We start from the raw sequence: 20,981 nt of genomic DNA, 5'->3' as shown, positions 1-20,981 counted from the left end.
AAACCCTATTCATAGGGTCGCCATAAGTCGGATCGACTTGAAGGCAGACCATTTCCATTTTCCATTTTGTATTATCAGTGGTTCCTGTAGTCTCATCTAATATCAAAAGCCTTATGACACAAGTACAGAAATTAGGATTGCAGTGTTTACAGCGGTATACTATGCATCCCTATGCAGAAGGAGGGATGGAAAGACCTGTTAAGTCCAGTTCTCTCAGTTCCTCACTTTTCCTGTCTTACATGCAGTTCTGTGGCAGTTTGTGATCTTAAAAAAAAAAATCGTCATGAAAATTCTTACATTTATATTCTACCTTTCTTTCATGAAGGAACCCAGGGTAGCATACGTGTGGTTCCCAAGTGGTCTCTCATCCAGATACTGACCAGACCCAGACCTGCTTACCTTTAGCAAGGTGGCAGCTTCAAGTGCTGTCAGACCATACCTTGGGATTTTTGTGTGAGTTTCTCCTAGTAAATGCATTTTTGTTAGCAGTTTTGACTAATGTACACATTTTTGCAAGCGATTTCTTCTGATATAATGCATTTTGTATGTTATTTTCACTAAGATATTCAGTTTTATACACATTTACCCCAACATATGCATTTTTGTAAGCATGGTTTGGTTGGAAAACTGCATAGCAAAAATTGGATGTGTGAATTTTGAAGGATGGTTGTGTTTTGGTTCTCATGTTGTTTTGGAAAGTGAGAATTTGATGCATTCAGCTCTAAATGTGAACTGAATCAATTTTCTCCCCCCTCCCAGCTCAGAAGTAATTTCCGCTGAGTTCCATGGGGCTTACTCCCAGGTAAGCGTGCCTAGGATTGCAGCCTTGACCAACTGATTAATTGATTAGATTAATTTTTCCAAAAAAATTGTAATCACCTAAAAAGCTGCTCCAACAGCAGATTTTTTTTTAAACAAGTTTAAATACAAGTACTTACAAAAACTGCAGATGTCAACAGGGGTGCAACTAGGGCTAAACCTCAGAGCTGAAGTTCAGGACCATGCAGTCACAATGACCACCCAAGGAGTGGTAGATGATGAAGGCAAACAGGCCCTGTGTGTCAGCACCTAGGCTGGCATGGGCATGCCAAGCTGTGCCAAAGCTGACACTGGTCAGCACAGCATCCTTTCTTATTTTTAAAAAGTTCTTATAGCCAGGGAATTGCTGGCCAGGCATGTGCACGGTCACAGATGTTCATTTTAATTTACTTATAAAATATATTATTCTTTTCTACAATAAAATGTTGTTTAAACACAAGTAAATATGTTTAGCTATAGGGCAGCAGAAGCAAACCCTGTTTTATTCCTACATTCATGATGATGCTATGATTTAAATGAATTTAAAATGTGAAACTGCACACTCTCGGAGTATTTCTTTTTTTAATTGGGGCTGATAAACTGCTCTTTCGTTACTTTTTGCTGTAATGTATTGAAAATATGGAAGTGGTTGTAGAGCATGGAATGGAGGTGGTGGGTTTGGGAGATAATAGAAATGTTTATTGTGTGTTTCACAACTATAGCAATATACACATGGCTGTCTAAAGCTTCCCATCCCCAATAAAGCCATTAAGTCCAGAGTCTAAGATTACCTGTAATGTCAAGCACCAGGGTGAGAGTCCTGGGTGAGAGCCAGGGGATTCAGAGATGTTGAGTGAAGTGCGAGGGAAATGTTTTCGCATTGATTAATTTGTATTATGGATTATGCATGTATTTGTATTACAGAGTTTTTTTGTATATTTCTATAACATTTCTGGTTGCTTTTCCCCTTCTGTACACCACTTACATATATTTTCATATGTATATTAAGAGCAATAGGAATAGCCTAAATCTTATATACATAAAAATGTAAACTTCAAAGGATCACTCTGCAGTTCGCTTCACCCCAGACAGGTGCGCTGCGCACTACAGGGTGATGACCTGGCCTCCCACAGTGGAGGGCAAGCGAGTGGGTGGAGAGCCAGAGAGCCAGAGGGCAGTGGTGGGTGGCAGCCTGGGCAAACTGCGGAGCAGCAAGCTGGGGAAGCTCTGGGAGGCCTTGGCTTTGCTGCCACGAGGCCTCCCTTTCCTCCAGGCCATGAGGTGGGAGGAAGGAGGGGGGAAGGTGAGGACGGGCAGCTAAGGAGGCAACACCAGCCAGAGAGCAGGAGACCAAGCAAGTGACTGTAGAGTGGTAGAGCAGGTGACGATGGATAATGGCATGGGTGAGCCACAGAGCAACAGGCCAGGGCAGCCCCTCAGCAAGTGTCTTGGTTTGCTGCTGCCGCCACCCCCCCTTCCTCACAAAGGGAGAAGGTCTTGGCAACCTGAGGGAGGGGAAGAAGTGCCTTAGTGATCTGGGGAAGGGGGAGGATGAAAGATCCCTCAGTGGCCTGGGGGAGAGGTGCATTGGCAACCTAGGGGATAGGTGTGTGGGCAATTGGGGGAGGGGGAAAGTTCCCTTGACAGTCTGGGATTGGTGTGTGAAGCGTGCGGGGCAGAGCCCCTGGTAAATAAATAATAAATAATAATAAATCATCTTTTAAAAAAGGCATCCCTCTTTCTTCTCACATAGGAGGGGATGCCTCTGCTAAGATGATGCCTGCTATATGTGCTCATCATCTAAAAACAATGCTTCTTGATTATTTTTACCGATGTGCAAATTTAATAAATAGATTAATTGACTAAAATACCTATGATTAATTGACTAAGTGTTGGATCCAGATTTAGCCATGCTTAAATATGACCCTTTGATTTCAATGGGGCTGTTCTAAGCATGACTATGCCTCGATCCAACACTAGAATGTGTTTAATTAGATGATAGCCCTAAGAGGAATGTAATGTTGGTTGGTTGGAGCTAGCCCTTATTGTAGCACCTTCTGTTGACCAACAAATGCTCTTTAGACTGTACCTGTTCCAAAGCAGAATGCATCCACGTTTTATGTTGCCTGCAGTTAATCTGCCTTTAATCTGTTTTACATCCACAGAGGCACTGGACCCTGCCTTCACTTTGCTGTGCTGAGCTGCACAATGATGCGATGATTCACAGGCTCTACTTAGATCCCAAGCCCATGACTAGCCACTCACGCGCACATACACAAAGCATTATTTGAGTTCTGAGTTTGCTCACCAGGGTGAAACAACCTCCTATCTCCCCCCCCCCATGTCACACCTGCATTTCAGACTACATTCCATCCACAAACAAGGCCTCAGCTTCTTTCCCCAGCAGAATTTTCCTGCTCCTTTCTGTACAGGCCAGAGTTCAGAAAGTTTGTGGTTTCTTCTCATTCCAGAGAAGTGAGTGGTCTTTGTGTGCATATGGAACACGAAGGAATCACCGAGTCAGAGGGGGTTTCCTGGGGGGCAAAGGACTAACTTGTGCTGGGTTTCTTTTGTGAAATGCTCCTTTTGGTGGTAAACAAGGCACAGCTAGCAAAAATGTTGGCATGCCAGACATGGGGGCTCATTATTACAAATTTCCCTGCCTGCTTTGGAAAATGCTACAGTAGAGAAAGACCTGTTGACAAATGTTTTGCAGCATAGCATAGCCAAACTCAATGGAACTTGAGGTTTAACTTAGGAACCCACTTGTTCCTTGTCTTAGAATTGTCCTTGCCAACTTTGGAGTCAAACTACTTTATCAGACGTACACACTACAGAAACCATAATATGCTTAAATTACTAGGTGATTAACCAAACCAACAATGTGAAAGATACTAATAAAAGCAAATTTAAACCAGCAACAACTTGGTTTATGTTAGATTCCAGAATTAAGGTTATCCTCTCCAGACCTGCTTTGGGACCAGGTTGCACAAATCAACCCACGCTATCAAGATTGCAACGGCTACAGTTAAAGATAAGTGCCTTGCATGACAGCATTTGCAAAGCAAATAGCTCTAGATCAGGGGTGGGTAAGCTGTGGCCTTCCAGATGTTGCTGGACTACAGCTGCCATCATACCTGTCCATTGGCCATGCCAGCTGAAGCTGATGGGACATGGAGTCCAACATCTGGAGTGCCATAGCTTTCCTATCCCTGCTCTGGATGATGCAGTCAGAGTTAATATTGGCGAGAATGGAGTAGGAAACCTTCTCAATATGACTGTGGAAAATGTCTCCCACATCCAGTTATGGTATTCAGACCTGGGACATAGGCAAAATCCATCCACTGTGAGCCGGCCTGTCGGCCCAGGGAAACAACACATGTTATCTTCCCCCTCGAACTGCACCAGTTCAGAATGTAGGGGAGAGACTGCATGATTAAATGCATACTCACATCAGATACTCCTTGCCCATCGAAAGCTTAGCAGGTTAAGGAATATGATTCCGTTCCAGTCTTGTCCCTGACGTGCTACCTTCAGGCAGTTTTTGAACATTCAAAGACGCAGCCCACACTTGCATTCTGAGCTGTAGAGTCAAATGAGGGCTGTGTTCTCTGAATTGCAGATTGCTCCTGATTCTTTCTTTGTGGGAAATTCTATTTGAGATACCGCATTATTACCCTACTTCCTGTGGCAGTCACACAACAGAGTTGTCAGCCCAGGGTATGATATTAATCAACACGGCTGTGTAAATGGGGTAAAACTGTCTAGAGAAGTAAGGAATGAAATAGTGTGGCAAAGTAGAAACGTCTCTACTTGAAAGGGTTTTACTTCTAAAGGAGAGGGAGGTAGTTTGCCTCCTGCTCCAACAGAGCTACTCATGTGTATACTTCAGTGACTTTGCTTTGACCAAAGAAACCATTAAAAGCCTTCTCCATCTGGTAGCCCTTCAGAACAAATCCTTCTACCTCTTTAAAATGAGGAAATGAATGGTAACTCCTGCTGGCTTGTGAGGTAAGAGTGACCCAAATGAACTGCACCCTGTTTATTCAAATCACTGTGGCTGCTGCAGTTTTCTCAGCTGTTCCTCTCCGGCAGGAGAACAGGGCATGGTTTGTTCTGCTTTCATTCCCAGACCCCTGGGCCATGGCTCTCTAGCCCTCATATGCAGCAAGCAAGTGGCAGGAATGGAGAGAGTAGGAAGGGAGATGTCTGAAAGGAGAGGCAGTTCTTTGGCACACAGTTTTTCATCTACAGGCTAGAAAGGTGGCATGCCTGCATTTCAAAGGCTGGGAAAGGGAATACATACTTTGATTTTTTTAAAAAAAAACTTTCTAAAATAAGTTTGAGACCTGTCTTGTGGGGTAGATCCATCATTTTAAAAGGTTTTTGAATATTTTTTTAAAAGATGCTTTTAAGATGTTTATTTTAAAACGTTTTTGAGATATTTTAAGATGTTTTTAATGTTTTGTCCTTTGTTTACCGTCCTGGGTTCCTTCTGGGAAGAAGGGTGGGATAAAAGTTTAATAAATAAATAATAGATCCTTCTTGAATTTTTCTGTGTATCCTTTTTAATCATCAATGGAGAGCATGCAAGAGAATAGCCTTTGGACATAGCAATGTTTTGCCAACGGGTTTAATTCAAATCCCCTGATTGTTGATTGACCGTCTTTATTTTTCACCATGTCTAACTTTTTCTTCTGTCTAGGTCAACAACAATGGCATCATCTCCTTTTTGAAAGAAGTTTCTCAGTTTACACCAGTGGCTTTCCCCATCTCCAAAGACCGACGTGTAGTTGCTGCTTTCTGGGCAGATGTCGATAACCGCCGTGCAGGGCAAATATATTACCGGGAAACGAAAGACCGAGTGATCTTGCAGAGGGCCACTAAGGACATCTGGCAATATTTCCCAGAATTCCCAGAGTTCTCTGCCCAGTGGGTATTTGTGGCCACTTGGTACCGTGTCACATTCTTTGGAGGAAGCTCACTTTCTCCGGTAAGAGTTTGGGATGTGTGTGTTGGTGTTGGGTACTGGATAAGAGGGTTGTTAGCATATATCAGGGTTAACCAATATGGTTGAACTACAATCCCCATCATCCCTGATCATTGGTCATGTTGGCTGGGACTGATGGGAGCTGGAATCCAACAATATCTGGATGGTGCCATGTTGGCTGTCTCTGATGTATATTGCATATAATGTTTTGTGGCTGAGTTAGCACAGGCTCAAAACGTAATAAAGCAGTTAATATTTTATTTATTTCCAATTTTTATATTCCACCTTTCCATTTTGTAGCAAATCAGACTTAGGGGGAAAAAGGCATATATTCAAAACAAAGTTTAAAAATTGAAAACCATAAAATAAAAAGAAAATAGAAGCCCAAATAGAAAACACATCAGAAACTGGCAAGATGGCTTAACTATTAAAAGCCTGGATGCCCTTGCTGAAAATTCTGACTCTGATTTCAGCATCTTCCTGTAGCTGAACTCTGCACAATGTCGATCCTGTGTTCTGAGAAGGGATTAAGGAGCCTTGCCACTGACCTTCCAGAGAAACAGTTTTGCTCTGATCACCAGTGCTGCAGTTCATTGTGACATTCTTTCTGTTCATGTTGTTGTTTCCTTTTCTTTCAGGTGAACACTTTCCAAATAGTCCTCATCACTGATGGCATGCTTTCCTTCACTATCTTCAACTACAAGTCCATCACCTGGACCACCGGCATGCATGCTAGCAGCGGAGGAGACTCAGCAGGCCTGGGAGGCATTGCGGCCCAGGTAGACTCCATGGTCACACCTTGCAAGCAAGTCTTCTTTCTAATACGCAGCGTGCATTTGTCCAGACAATAGTCTTTGTTTTGTTTTGTCATTTCAAAATAGCAAGGTGATCCTCCCTCAGACCCAGTTTCCTTAAATAATGGTCCTGTATTTCCTCTCTCTCTCTCTCTCTCTCTCTCTCTCTGTCTCTCTCTCTGTCTCTCTCTCCAAAGCGATATAGGGGGGTTTGTTATAGAGAAGCCACAGCTCTTTACGTTGGCCAGTGCCTCATAGTTCCTTCCCTTCACTGCCTCAGATTTTTAAAAGAGCCATCCAGCAGAGGCTGCAGCAAGTACAGCCTTTCCTCAGTATTTTTATTTCATTCTGGTGTACCGTTTTCTTCCTTTAACTGGTGGCTGTTTGGATGTGTGAATTTACCACTAATTGATGGGTGCTTGGCTGGCTGCCCACTCTCATCTGAGCATCTCCAGAAAGCAGGAAATTGCAGGTGTAAAGGAAATAGACCCATTTTCAGTCCCAGAAATTCAGCAGTGCAGACTTTTATGGCGGTAAAGAGAGCAGTAACCACATGCTTTGGATACTGTACAGCACTTCAGGAACACCCTGCCCCAGTCCAGCCAAAGAGGGAGAGAGAGGAAGTTGAAAAGTTTTTCACCAGCCATCGTCTTGGGACCAAGTCCGGAAGGCAATAGAGTGCCTCGGCACGAGCACCTCGTGTCTCAGCATGGCAAAGGCTTCTGCTTGGCTTGAGCTAGCAAAGCTGTGCTCGTTTCACGGAAGGGAGCGAGAGTGTCCAAGATTCTCTTGGATTCACTCTGTGCAGATGAATGGGGATGAAAATAGGCTCAGCATTCTGTGTGCTTTCCAGCAAGTGAGTCATGGATGTGTGGGGATTGCTGAAGTTTTATGGTGCCAAGAGCCATTTGGGAGAAGGGCTGCAATAAGTAGATCATCAGATCTCTCTCGCTGTCCCCCCACTTTTTTTCTTTTAATGCTGACAGTTCTGTATGTGTTGTAGCCAAGGTCTTTCATCATAACTGACATGCAGAACAGTCCAGGATGCCTTCAAGGATCCTAGACCGCTCGCTTGTGCAACTGAAGCAGCTGAAATCTAAGTTCCATCGGGATGGATGTCCTGGGCAAAGAATATTCACCTCAAAGCAGCCTTGCAAATACGCCTTAGGAAAGTTAGTCGCCTACAAAAATGTGCACTTGCTGCCAGCCACCCTTCATCATTTATAGCCTAAAAGAAATAAAGAGGTAGCTTCTGTAAAGCTTCCTCGCATGGTGGTCAGAAAGAAATTATACCTATCACAGGTGACCACTAGGCAAATGACTGTTTACAAGGCTGCTCAATGAAATTGCATTATGAATGCATTTATCATATTTATATCCCAGCTTTTTTTCTATGGAAATCAAGGCAGTATACATAGGGTTCTCCCTGCACTCAGTGGCCAGATCCAGGCATGCAGGTTTGCTGCATCATGTGTCTTCATACTATAGCCATAGAGCCTGCATGATATGGAAGGAATGGGGAAAGATCCAGAATGGCAAAGTGGGGCCACCTTAGCCTCTGTCCTGCAAAATACCTGTTGGGATAGTGATGGGGACTACACTGTACCCTATCCAAAGCAGGAGATTTTCAGATGGGAAGTGGTTGTACGATTAGCGCTAAGCAACATGTAGAGAAATTGGATGCTTCCCTTCCTTATGTTCTTGCAGTCCATTCCTCTGCAGGGCACTGGGGTCGTGGTGGAAGAGAGACGCCCCTTGCCTTTCCCCACAGATGCCCTGCTTTCCCCAGCGAGAGGTTTCACTCTCTGCCCTTGTCTTCCTAGGCAGGTTTCAATGCCGGTGATGGAAAACGGTATTTTAACATCCCCGGATCCCGCACTGATGACATTGTCGACGTGGAGATGACGACAAATGTGGGTATCCCCGGGCGCTGGGTGTTCAGAATCGATGATGCCCAGGTGCAAGTGGGGGGCTGCAACAACACAAGTAAGAGGACAGCAGTTAGGTTTATTTAACCAAACCAATTCTTCCAGCCCTTCTCTTTGTCCCTGTGAAAATCCCATGGCTTATAAAAGGCAGCAGCTATGCAGTCAGGGTAGTTTGGGTGTGGCGAATGAAACTTTGAAGCCCTTGTTCCTCTGTATCTGAATGCAATGAAATAAATAAGGGCAGCAGGACATGGGATGCATTGGTCCAGGAGTCATGTGCAAGCTACCAATATGGGAAGCATGGCTGTACTGCTGCATAAAAGTCAGGGTGCCTCTCTGGCTGCTGGTGAGCTGTGATCTTTTCTGCCACTGCCAATTAAAGTTTAGAATGAAACAAAGGGAGATAACATGTCAGTGGAACACTTTGAAATGAATGGGACTCAGGACTACCTATTTGTAAAAGGGACCTTCAGGCCTAGGACAGCAAACTTTAAACAGTAGATATCCACTAAATGATTGATCATGGAGTTGATTGGTCATAAAGAACAACAGTGCAAACCTATACATATCTACTCAGAAGTAAGTCCCACCAAGTTCAGTGGGACTTACTCCCAGGTAACTGTGTATAGGATTGCAGCCCTAGTTTAATTGATGATGGTAAATTTTAAACTGAATTGAGACAAGGTCATGCTTGTTGGTTTTCAGCTGTTCTGGTTCTGGTGCATTACCATAACATGGGGTGAAAAAGAAAATGTGAAATATGGCATTTTCTTTTAACACTAACTGGAATTTAAATTGTATCTCCCACTTTCTTCACTATCTCAAAAATGAATCTTTATTGATAATAATATGCAGATTTATTTAAATAGTCAACTACTCAGTCATCAGATTGTTAACCAATTAAAATATTTAACCTATAGACTGTACTCAAACCTCGCCTTTTCTCAAGAGGTTAAGCTTTTTTGTTTTTTTTTTACAATGTTAACACACTACATTTCTTTCTGTAAACTGCCTTGTGAGGGCAATGTGTTCTGGAAGGTGGGGTTAGAAATTCTTCAGTAATAATTGGAAACGGTCATTTTGAGGGTTCACTTATTGCATGCACTACCATGGCTTAGGCAGAGACCATCAACCCTGCCATCCTTTAGTCCAGGGGTGGGAAACCCACGCCCCCCGCATGTTGGACTCCAACACCCATCAGACCCAGCCACTGTGGCCAGTGGTCAGGGATGATGGGGGATTGCACCAGTAACATCTGGAGGAGCAAAATTTTCCCACTTCTGCTTTATACTCTGTAGTCTGATAGGATGAGGACATTGGGATCCTGGATCCCTCCCTTCCTCTCTCATCCCTGCCACAGGTTAATAAGGAGGTGGCTTGTAAAGGCATTGGGAACTGCCTGGGGTTTTAAAAACTCCTTCTCACAAGTAGGACTTCAGCTTTAATAATTTCATTGGTTGGATGGATAATTTTGTTTTAAAAAATTTAGTTAAAAATGTGCCCTGAGTAATTGGGTCAAATGTGTATATTTAATATCAATGCCTAGAAAAACTGTGGATGCCAGCCATCGTTAAAGAAGAGGCTCTCTCACATAGGATGGAGTGGTTCTTCTTAAGCCATCATCTGAAGACAAAGGAAGTGTGCTTTTAGCTTCAGAATGTTTGTTTTACTCATATGCAAACTTAATTGGCTCCTACTGGAAGTGTGGAATATAAATCTAATATATAAATAAATAATCTAAAATGTATAGAAGTATCCAGTTGTGCCCTTCCACAAAGGAGTCCTTTGGTTCATGGAAGTCTTTGATCTAAAGAGCCCTCCACTAACATAAGGGGGGCAATTTAACCAATTTCCCCCTTCCTCCTGCAGCTTCCCATGGAACCTTCCATGCTGTTCTGGAGAGTCCCCCAACCCTCTGGAGCACATATTTATATTTGTCATTGAAGGGGAGAATTGCTGAAAATTGCCTGCGCTCCTCTTCCATTAGAAGAGATGTCTGCTGGATCAAAAACCCTTCAGCAAGTAGAAAGGCACAGTTGGAGTCAACCCTAATTAAGATTTCTTTAATTAGGAGACGGCCCAATTGAGAGCTGTGCATAAGGATCAAACATTCATAAGAAGAACAAAGCCTATTTTATTTTATTTGAAGCATTTTTACTCTACTCTTTAGCTGAAAAAAAGCTTCCAAAATGATTTACAAAGGTCAGAAATAAGGCGGTCTCTGCCCTTGGGCTTACAATCTAAAAAGACTCAACATAAAAGGAGAAGGGGCTGGGAGGGAGGAGATAAAAAAAGCAAAGCCAGGCACTATTTCTTAGTTACAAAGTCCATTACATCAGCAAGTGATGGAGCTGGATGTAAGCACAGTGGAAGGGCTGCTGCTCCCTCTCATTCTGGTGGCCTCAGTGATGGCAGTTCATGAAGGCTGGAGCTTTATCCAGCCATGGTGGAGGGTGCCTGACTGCTCTTCCTGTCCTTCTGGTGTCTTCAGCAATGGCAGTTGGGAGCCAGAGGTCAAGCTCCAGGGTCAGCCTCTTTTTCCCTACTAGTTTGTGGTGTGGAAACAGCACGTAGAGCAGTTGGAAGCATCCTGGACTTCTCCATTGCCTGGGTACCTTCTAGCTGTTGCACCTGTTGTTTTGCCAACATGCTATTTAATATTGTAAGAATGGGGAATTCTTACCAAGTGGGAACAAGTGCATATAGACTATGTCATTTTCAAGACTCTAAAATGCAGATTAAACTCAAAGGGTAATGGTGAAATACCATATTTCATCTCTGAGAGCAGTTGGTGGAACCATAGTAGAGGTGAATCTCCCACCAAGTGATTATTGGAATTGCAGGAGGAAGATGCTACTAGGTCTTACTAGAAATGCTGCCACTTGGAAGTCTGTTTAATAGAGATCATGCTTTGGTGAGGAGCCAAAATTCAGTATCTCTTACATGTATAATAGTTTTTCTCAACTGGCTATATATATATGCAGTGTGAGATTAACAAAAGTGCCCAACTTCTTGCAACTGTTTATTTCCCATAATCTGCACATATTTCCAAACAAAAACATGTACCCAGACTTTACCAAATCCATGGTTCCTTAGATGAGTTCTCTTCTGGCTCTGAGACCAAGACTTGATCTCATGTGCCTATCTTGGGCCTATAGCTCTCTGAACTTATTTTTTTTTCTCTTCTGAACTTTCCCCATCTTGGCTGATTGTCCCCCAAACCATGTTGGCACCGCTTACCCTTTGTTCTTGAAAACCTAAGCCTATTTTTAAGTGCACACACACACGTGCACTTTGATTTTGGCCCAAGAGTTCAATTATAGAATGTTGTTGGCATTTACCCAATTCTTGATCCTTGGTTTTGTCACTGCAATATTATAACATAACAAAAGGCAAAGAGCAATGCCTCTGCAGAATGCTTGTAGCGTAGGGTGAGCAGTTGGGCACAGAGTTGACTTAAACTGTTGTTTGTGTAAACATTGTTCAAAATTTATAAGCAGGAAATACTGATTATTTGTCCATAAATGAACATTAATTTGAAATTTGATGGACAAAATGATGCAAGTTCTTGGCAGATGAAAGAAAAACATTAATGTAACAGCAGAGAACAAAAAAACAAAAAACCACAAAAGAAACGCCAACAAATAGCAACAAATTTTTATATTCAAACCTATTTCAAGATCATACTTTGATTTCCTACAAAATGTCAATCCAGTTTAAATGTGGATGTGCTCAGTTGACTTGTATGGTTTTTAATAAACGTGGCACTTCCATCCATGATCCCAGGTTGTTAATTACCAAGCAAAATTACGGGGCTGAAGGCCACAAGAGCAAAGGAAATTGGGTCAGTCCAATGTTACTGTTGCTGCAACACATTTTAACTGTTCTTTGGCCATGCCAACATTTGCTGAATAGGGGGTTTGCTTCTTCGTGCAGCTTCGGTGTGCCTGACACTCCGCCCTTGTCTGAATGGAGGGAAATGTATTGAGGACTGCATCACAGGGAATCCCTCGTACACCTGCTCTTGTCTGGCTGGCTTTACTGGAAAGCGATGCCATATTGGTGAGTCTTGCTCAGATCTTGCGCAGAGTCTCATGTGGAGGGCCCTTCATGAAGAAGTCCTGCTGGATCAGATCAAAGACCCATCTAGTCCAACATTCTGGTCTCACAGTGGTCAAGCAGATGCTTATGGGAAGTCTGCATGGAGGACATGAGAGCAATAGCATTCTCCCACTCCTGTTCTTCAGCAACTGGTATTCCAAGGTGTACTGCCTCTGATACTGAAGATAATACACAGCCATTGTGACTAGTAACCCTTGATAGCTTTATCCTCCGTGAATTTGTCTAATCCTTTTGAAAGTCATTCATGTTAGCCATTGGTTCCATAGTACTGCGTATTCCGCAGCAGTGTGTGAAGAAGTATTTCTATATGTCTGTCCTGAATCTATTCAGCTACTTTGGGTGACCTTGGGTCCTGAGAGACAGAGAAAACTTCACTTCCCCACAGCAAGCATGATTTCATATGCCCTTATCATGTTCCCTTCTTGTCTGCCCCTTTTTTTTTCTAAACTGAAAAGCCCTTAATGCAGTAACCTTTCCTCATATGAGTGTTGCTCCAACCTTAAGAGTTTTGGTTACTTTTTTCTGAATCTTTTCCAGTTCTACAGTATTCTTTTTTGAGGTGATGCAACCAGAACTGTGCACAGTATTCAAAGTGGAATCACACCATAGATTTGTATAAAATGGTATTATAATATTGGCAGTTTTATTTTCAGTCCCTTTCCTTATAAACAAAAAAACTCTAAACGTTTCAACCAATGTTGGTAGAGCATTGCATGCAGAAGGTGCCAGGTTTCGTCCCTAACATCTCCACATACAAGGATTATGGCTAAAAGCTGGGAAAAGTCTCCATGTGAGACCATGAGAGCCACTGCCAGTCAGATTAGTCAACAACTAGACTAGGTGGTCCTCTCAATATAAGGCTTCTTCATATACTCACATTTTCACTCTTTTTTCTCTATCTGCTCTTGCTTCCTTATTACTGCCAACCTGTAGCTATCCCATTCTTAGCTGTAAGGATCCCATTCTTGAAGAATATCCATGAGAACTTACTTATGCTTGTCTTTGGCATCTTGTCATTATTAAATTACCCAGTTACTTGCATATTGAGATGTGTCAGGAAGAGCGGGGAGCACACTAAAGTCTTTGTTTACTGGAGACCCAAGGCACTTCCAGACAACCTGTTTATTGAACATTCATTCTGATTTGTTTGTGTGGAGGTTAAATGACATAGCATCAAAGCAAACATTATCCCACACTTTTCAATGCCTTTCCCTGTCACTTTCCATATCAAAAGAAGTCTAATCTTTCGGGGAAGTAGGTTTGCTGCACAAGACCTTCAAATAAAATATAAATGTGGTACTGGAATTTGCAAGTATGAAAGTGAATCGCACCCAAAAATAGCAACAGTCTGGAAGTGCCCCTTGTGATTATTGCCACAGTGGTGCTAGTAGTTCTACTACTAATAGTAGGGGAATCCAGTGTTGGAGAGGTGGACCTGACCTTAGGGAAGCACTTTCTAACCTCTCAGCGATATAGTTCTCCACAGAGGCGTCTAAACTGTTGCCATAGGAAAGGGTACATTACCCAAAGTGACTTAGCATAATGAAAAACATACAAAGGAAGGTTGTTCTGTCTTTGAATGCAATCCACACTTCTGGGAATGATGGGTCCATAATAGACATGCCTGGATAATTACAGATGCATGCAAAGTGTTTTTCTCCTTCTGTGAAAAGATGGGTTGAATGTATGAGAATACCCTACTTTTTAGTTTCCTTCCTATTATCTTCCAGATGTGGATGAGTGTATTTCCAATCCATGTCAAAACAAAGCCTCCTGTATCGATGGCATCAACAGCTTCAGTTGTTGGTGTCCCCCAGGATTTAAAGGAGCTGCATGTGAAATTGGTGAGAAATGTTGTGTAATTGTAAACACAGGGAATTCAGATAACAGCTTATGGGTAGGTCTAGGTGGACAAAGTGTTTATAAAGGCATCCCTGTAATAGAACCTCTTTATTACAATTCTTCTAGTCCAGGGACAGGACATGGTATGGAAACTACCTGCCCGAACAATGATATTTTCTGGAACACATTGCACAAAGCCAAGGTGGCTTGGTTGAAAACATTGGCTGTTTGGAATCATCATTTAAATCACCAACTAAAGTAGCCAATCTAAGTGATTAATCTAAATCAAGTTTCTAGTTTTCTAATTCATATTTTCCTTAACAAGCGTAAAAGGTAACTTTCTGCCAAAACACCTTAAAATACATTGGTTTGCTCATAATGGATTGGATAGGGCATGAGGGGCTGCTCAGGGGACGAGGGGACAAGGAACTTCCGTGACCTTACTTAAGTTCACTTAGGAGTCAAACCTGATTTGGGGAGACTTTGTACATGAAAGACTTTTATGTGTGTCCCATGCAGAGCTATACCTGTGGCTGAATTAACCGTGCAGCATACCTGAACCACTGCCCTGACAACACCTCCAAACAGAATGCCTTGTTCAGGGGCTCCTGTCTGGTTTTCACTTTCCTAACCAGAGCATTCCCTGGAGGCAAATTAAGTCAAGCAATTTATTCATTTGCCTGTTGATTGTTAAGAAAGTAACCATGCAATGTACTTCACAGTGTGCTATTCACTTGGGAGGGAGGGAGGGAGGGAAAGATGGACATGAATTTGGCATGTAAATGGCCAATAAAAGGGGTCTGTGGCTGTTGCAGCTATTCCCATCCTTATCCATATTTTGAGAGTATTCAAGTGTATTTGGTTTCAGAAGTTCTGTTACATTTTTCCAGCTGTGCAAGAGCCGTCGACCACAAACTGTAAGATGTACAACAGACTCCCAAGAAGTGGTAGTCACAAACTGGCTTTTTGTAGTGTCATTTTCTTTTGCAGAGTCTGCAGAGGGTTGAAATGGAAGCATCTACCCAAAGAAAATCCTTGAACTAGGCGGGACTAGATGGGAATACAATTTCCCATATTCTGCCATTTCCCAGAGCCTACATAGTTTGTCACTACCTAGACAGCTGGAGAAGTGTGCATGTATGGAGTCTGAGAAAGGGACAAAAAACCCATTTTTTCTGAAGTACCCATACAGCAGCTTTGGGAGAAGCCCACAGCATGCGTGCATTAACTCCATGCATGAGTGGAATGACATTTATCTCCTAATTTCATCTCCCTTTCTTATTCTAAAATATTACAGAGAAGTCTCCGTGTGAAGCCAAAGAATGCCAGAATGGTGGGGAATGCCAAGCAGCAAACAGAACGGCTGTGTGCCTTTGCCAGCCAGGTTATACAGGAGAAGATTGTGAGACAGGTGAGCTAACAGTGAGCATGTGTAGGAAAGGCCACCAGTCAAGCAGGCAAAAAAGTGAAATTTGGAAGGTGTTCCAAGGTCAGTCAATGGGATCCTGCTGTCGGAGGCTGGATGGCAAAGAGCCTATGTACTTGTGCCCACAATCCAGCGGCTCCAGTGCAAGTGTCTTTTTCTGCCCACACAGGGAATTCTTTGTTCTCTGTTGAGTAGGGTAAAGATCAGCACGTGCTGCATGGAAGCTTCACCACAATGATTCCTAGTTCTACTTCTGAACACATAGCTCCGTGTTCATGAATGATGACCCTTAAAATGTAGATATGCAGAGACCTATAGTTATTTTAAACATGGCTAGGCCTGCAGTCAGTAGTCAGGTTTTGATTGTTGTTGTTGTTGTTGTTGTTTCCTTTACAGAAATAAATGAATGCGATTCCAACCCATGCCTGAATGGTGGGCAATGTATGGACCTGGTGGACAATTACACCTGTGTGTGTGTGGCGCCATTCACAGGACCGCGCTGTGAAACAGGTGCCCTGATTTCATAACTGCGTGGTGGCACCCTCCTCCTCCCCACCTAGCCAGGCTCTCCCAGTGGCGGACTCTTTGCTCTGGGTCTCTCTTTCTCTGCTCTGAGGCTCCTTTTCAGATTTCCTCCTTAGGCCCAGCCCTGTACTTGTTGTTGTGCTGAGTTATTCAGCCGCATTGGGCTGTACTGAGGCTCCCTACTCTTCTCCGCTCTAGATCTTTCAGCCTGTGAGGGTAGGAACTGCAGGAACCGACAGACGTGCAACTATATTCGCCCAGGGCGCTACATCTGTACATGCTCTCCAGGCTACTATGGGAACAACTGTCAATATGGTGAGCAGGATAACCCCACATCTCCTCAAAGAGATAAATGAGTCTGTTCTGTATCAGGGATGAGGAACCTGTGGGCTTTCAGTTATTGTTGGACTACAACTCCCCTCACCTCTGACCATTGGCCATGCAGGCTGGGGCTGATGGGAACTGAAGTTCAATAACATCTGAAGGGCTTCAAGTTCCCCATCCCAGCTATAGCAAAAACCTATTCACCCTCATTTCCGTTAAGGTGTCCCTTTCAGTTTAGGGTTGTGATTTGTTTTATGAAACCATTCCGCTACTTTTGGATCAAGTCTACCCACATTAATCCCAATATGTATATATCAAAGATCTTTGTACAAGCTTCCAGTACTGAAAATTCCAAAACACTCTAGCAACCATGTTGTTAGAAAGCTTTTCCTCATTCCAGCCAAAGTCCTTTGGGCTGCAGTTTGCACCCATTATCTTGCCCACAATAGAGATGGAGAACAACTGAACCCCATCCACCTTCAGAGCAATGTTTCATGTATTGGAAGACTGTTTACCTAGCACACACAGTCTCCTTTCTTTGTACGAAATAAACTTGGCATTTCCCCACTTTCCTCCAGTCAGTGATCTTTCACAAATATTTTGTAGGTGGGCCCAGAATGCCCAGCGCATGCATCTCCAATCCATGCCAGAATGAGGGCACTTGCCTTGAAAGCAGCCAAGGTTATGTGTGTGAGTGTGCTGAGGGATACACAGGCACTGACTGTAGAGAGAGTAAGTACATCTGTGTCTAAGGGTCAAACTACACATGAACTGCACATTCTCTGTGGTTTTACAGTGTGGAATGAAAGTTCATATGGGGCAGGGGAATCATAGTTTCCCTCTGTGGGCCTTTTGTCTTACCAATATTGTTCCCTCTGAGCTGCTTTTAGCTCTGCTTACAGCTTTTCTTCCACTGCCAAAAAGTACCTTGAAGGTGTTGTTATATGTATATGTACACACACACATGCCAATAACAAAAAAAACACTAAAATCAAAATGGTGGTGGGAGGGGAAAGTGTGAGAGGAGTGGGTCACTGTTCATAGATTTTGCTCACTTCCAAGTTACAGAGGGCTCATAAAATACCTTTACATTTAGATAGGGATGGAGTCCAGTATGGCTTTGCCAAAGGAGGCAGTTTGCTAAGAAAAAGGCTTGCATGGAAAAGATGTGCCACTTCTTGCAGTGCAAACATTCAATTCAGACTCTGCTTCCCACAACTGCTTGTGGAGAGGGACCAAAACACACACACCACACACACCCTTAAGTACAATATTGGCACAACTGAGCATTATGTGTGGTTATACAGCCATGAGAGTGGCTGTATACTATAGCCAGCACGGAATTTTTGCATTCCACAATGTTGAACTGAAAATACCCCCGTGCCATTCTGATGCTTCCCATAAGCTCATTTCAAAACAAAACCTTACAAAACCTATGGTCCTGAACTCAGAAATGCTTGCATAACAACCCTCTAAATTTTCATGTTGATACACAAAACAGTAAGAGAGAATCGAGAGTTCAAAATGTAAAAAGAGAGAGAGAAAAACCAGACCTCTTTTGGACTTTTTTCTCATAATCTGTTGAAATTAATTAAAAATCAGCCATGTTCACAGAGTACCTGTAATCCTATTACTGACCTTGCCCCATACTCTGACCTTCATCTTCTGCCATTTAAAAGTTTTAAAAATGTCTAGCTGATTTTTAATTAATTTAAGAAATTTAGCATTGAAGTCAATCATAAGTTGGGGCATGCTCAGTAAGAACCAAATGTCAGTGCTCTAAAAGCCAGACTCACAGCTGCTTGGCTTGGCTAATCAGGGGCCCACACCCATACCAGAACTTTATTTCACTTGACACAGTCATGGCTTCCCCCAAAGAATCCTGGGAGGTGTGGTTTGTGAAGGGTGCTGAGAGGAAACTCCTGTTCCCCTGACAGAGCTCCAGTGGCCAGAGTGGTTTAACAGTCACCCGCTCTGATTGAAGCAGTGTGAGGGGAATAGGGCATCTCCTAGCAACTCTGTCTAAAGCGGAATAAAGGTCTGGTGTGGATGTGGCCAGTGACAGCTTTGGTTTAAATTTGGGTGGGAGACTACGTGCCTGCTGTAGAATAAAAAGGTGGGGGAAAGGCTGAAAAGCAATGATACTGTTCACAATGTTTTCCTTTTGGAAAGGAAAGGGGCTTTCCCTCTGCACAGTGCCCACCCACCCAATCTGCCAGAGAGAAATGGCATGGTAACTAGTGCTATGATTCCTCAGTGTATACCAGGATCATAACTGAGCCACCTCCTGGCTTAAACTATCCCCTCACAATTTTCTAGGGGCAAAGAGACCTGCAATCTTGACAGTATCCCCAAAACAACCAGTACTCCAAAAGATGGCAGTTCTGTGGTTTTCATTCGTATTAAATTAGGTCAAGGGTTCTCATACTTTTTAAACATGTATGTCTGTAATAATCATTTGATGATTCAGGTCCTGTAACAGCCCTTTCTCAGCCTATAGAGAGAATGCTAGCCCACTGACATCCCAGCTTCCCTCTCTTTGTTGTGACTGCTTGCCACATTAATACATCCAGTATGCCAGGTGGTGCTTGGTTTAAGGGAGAGTCTCCTGTGCTAAAGTTCTTCTACCCTATACATTATTGTGGGAGTACAACTTTCTCCATTCTGTCACTGCATCTCACACTCTTTCTGTTCCCACACCACTCAACCCTCCAAATGGAAGATTGCAAAAAGACTAATAGGGTTGAGTGGTGTGGGGAAACACTGGCTCATGTCATTCTCCAGGAGAGGGAAAATGGGTTGAGTGTGAGGTACGTCTGTTACAAGAAGCAACAAGGCTCATTAGAGCAACCGAACAGAGCATAGATATGACCACAAGGGAGCCATTGATAGGTGGAGTTTGATGACTCCATTGGGGAGCAGCAGCTGGTTTGTAATTTAAAGTCTCTTGGGTGTTAATTAAGGTAAATATCTGAGGTCATAAGAAAGGGAGTAAAAGGTTCTGTCACCACAATGCTTGTAGCCAAACCTAATCCAGATCCCTCCCCACAGCAACCTGAACAACACCCGGTTGGTTACTGATGGGGGTTGTAAAGGCCTCACTAGCTGAGCTTTTGCTGGCAAGATGAGTCTCATTAGTTCCCCCCCCCCCGGCTTTTTGCAGAGCTCTCGGAGGACTGCGAGTGTCGAAATGGGGGAAAGTGTCTGGATGGAAACGTCACTGTATGCCAGTGCCCACCAGGATATTTTGGTCTCCTCTGTGAATTTGGTAGGAATGTTGTTAATAGCTACTGATGGACTATTCTGTCTGCCTTCTAAAGTTTAGTAAGCACTTTACTGATCAACTCTTGTCGGGAGATAGATGAGCATTTTTTCAGAGAGTTAAAGGCCATTTGAAATGAGAGCCCTGCTTGTAGTGTTTGTTTGCATCCTACTTTGACTTATGGCAGGGATGTAGTCCAGACATTGTTAGACTCCATCCCCCATCAGCCCCAGCCAGCATAGTCAATGGTCAGGAATGATGGGAGTTATAGTCCAGCAGCATATGGAGGGCCAAAGGTTCCCCATCCCTGGCTTATGGTCAGTGAGTTTTGCATCTGAGCAATCTGAAACAACATGACAAATAATCAAGCCCTCTTCGGTGGTGCCAAAGGTGCAGTGTTGAATCATGGCCATAATGCTTCTATATGCTTCCTAGACTGGAACCCTGAAAACTTTGCACTTTGTGGGGCATTTGTCTTAATAATGGTGTGATGCACTAGGAGGTTAGCATTCAGAATAATTCTAAATAATAGCCTGTAACTCCTGATAAATTGCATTGATCCCAGGGCGTGCGTGGTCTGAAGGCAATTGATGTAACCTCACTATAGTTAAGAAAATCTGAGTTGGGTCAAATGCCTGGATGGGAGAACATGTAGAAACTTTTTGCATGCCTCTTTTGAATTCCCTGGTGGAAGGAAGGTGGGATATATGTTTAATTAATTACAGGAGACTTCCAAATAAAATTGTCAGCTGCTAACCCAAAGGAAATTTTCATAGCTCTGTAATAAGGAGGGACATAGCATATTCTTTTTCTTCCATTTGTTTACTTAATTTATTTAAAAGCCTTTCTAAACTGTTTAATATGTAAAAGATCTCTAAGCCGCATTAAAAAATATAACATTAAAATCAATTTCCTAAAAACAGAGATGTAACATACAAACCAGTAAAATGGTGTTATGAAAACAGATAAA

General features: G+C 43.0%; 1 protein-coding gene across 10 annotated transcripts in view; it reads left to right on the top strand.

The window, feature by feature from the left end:
* The window catches only part of SNED1 (sushi, nidogen and EGF like domains 1), a 100,480-nt gene that overhangs the window by 35,892 nt on the left and 43,607 nt on the right, over positions 1-20,981 (top strand). For 8 of the 10 annotated variants that reach the window (XM_061636686.1, XM_061636689.1, XM_061636687.1 and 5 more), the window contains exons 2-11: positions 5,504-5,791; positions 6,427-6,567; positions 8,406-8,568; positions 12,447-12,572; positions 14,363-14,476; positions 15,772-15,885; positions 16,297-16,410; positions 16,624-16,740; positions 17,356-17,481; positions 19,913-20,017. In XM_061636686.1, the coding sequence (XP_061492670.1) occupies positions 5,504-5,791; positions 6,427-6,567; positions 8,406-8,568; positions 12,447-12,572; positions 14,363-14,476; positions 15,772-15,885; positions 16,297-16,410; positions 16,624-16,740; positions 17,356-17,481; positions 19,913-20,017 (1,408 nt within the window). The remainder of the gene's footprint in view (positions 1-5,503; positions 5,792-6,426; positions 6,568-8,405; positions 8,569-12,446; positions 12,573-14,362; positions 14,477-15,771; positions 15,886-16,296; positions 16,411-16,623; positions 16,741-17,355; positions 17,482-19,912; positions 20,018-20,981) is intronic. The other 2 variants (XM_061636685.1, XM_061636690.1) reach the window with 2 other exon arrangements.

The sequence above is a fragment of the Rhineura floridana genome, chromosome 7 (genome assembly GCF_030035675.1).
Source record: "Rhineura floridana isolate rRhiFlo1 chromosome 7, rRhiFlo1.hap2, whole genome shotgun sequence".
In the NCBI taxonomy this organism is placed as follows: Eukaryota; Metazoa; Chordata; class Lepidosauria; order Squamata; family Rhineuridae; genus Rhineura; species Rhineura floridana.
The sequence above is the reverse complement of the archived record's forward strand: the minus strand, read 5'-3'. Positions and strand labels throughout refer to the sequence as shown.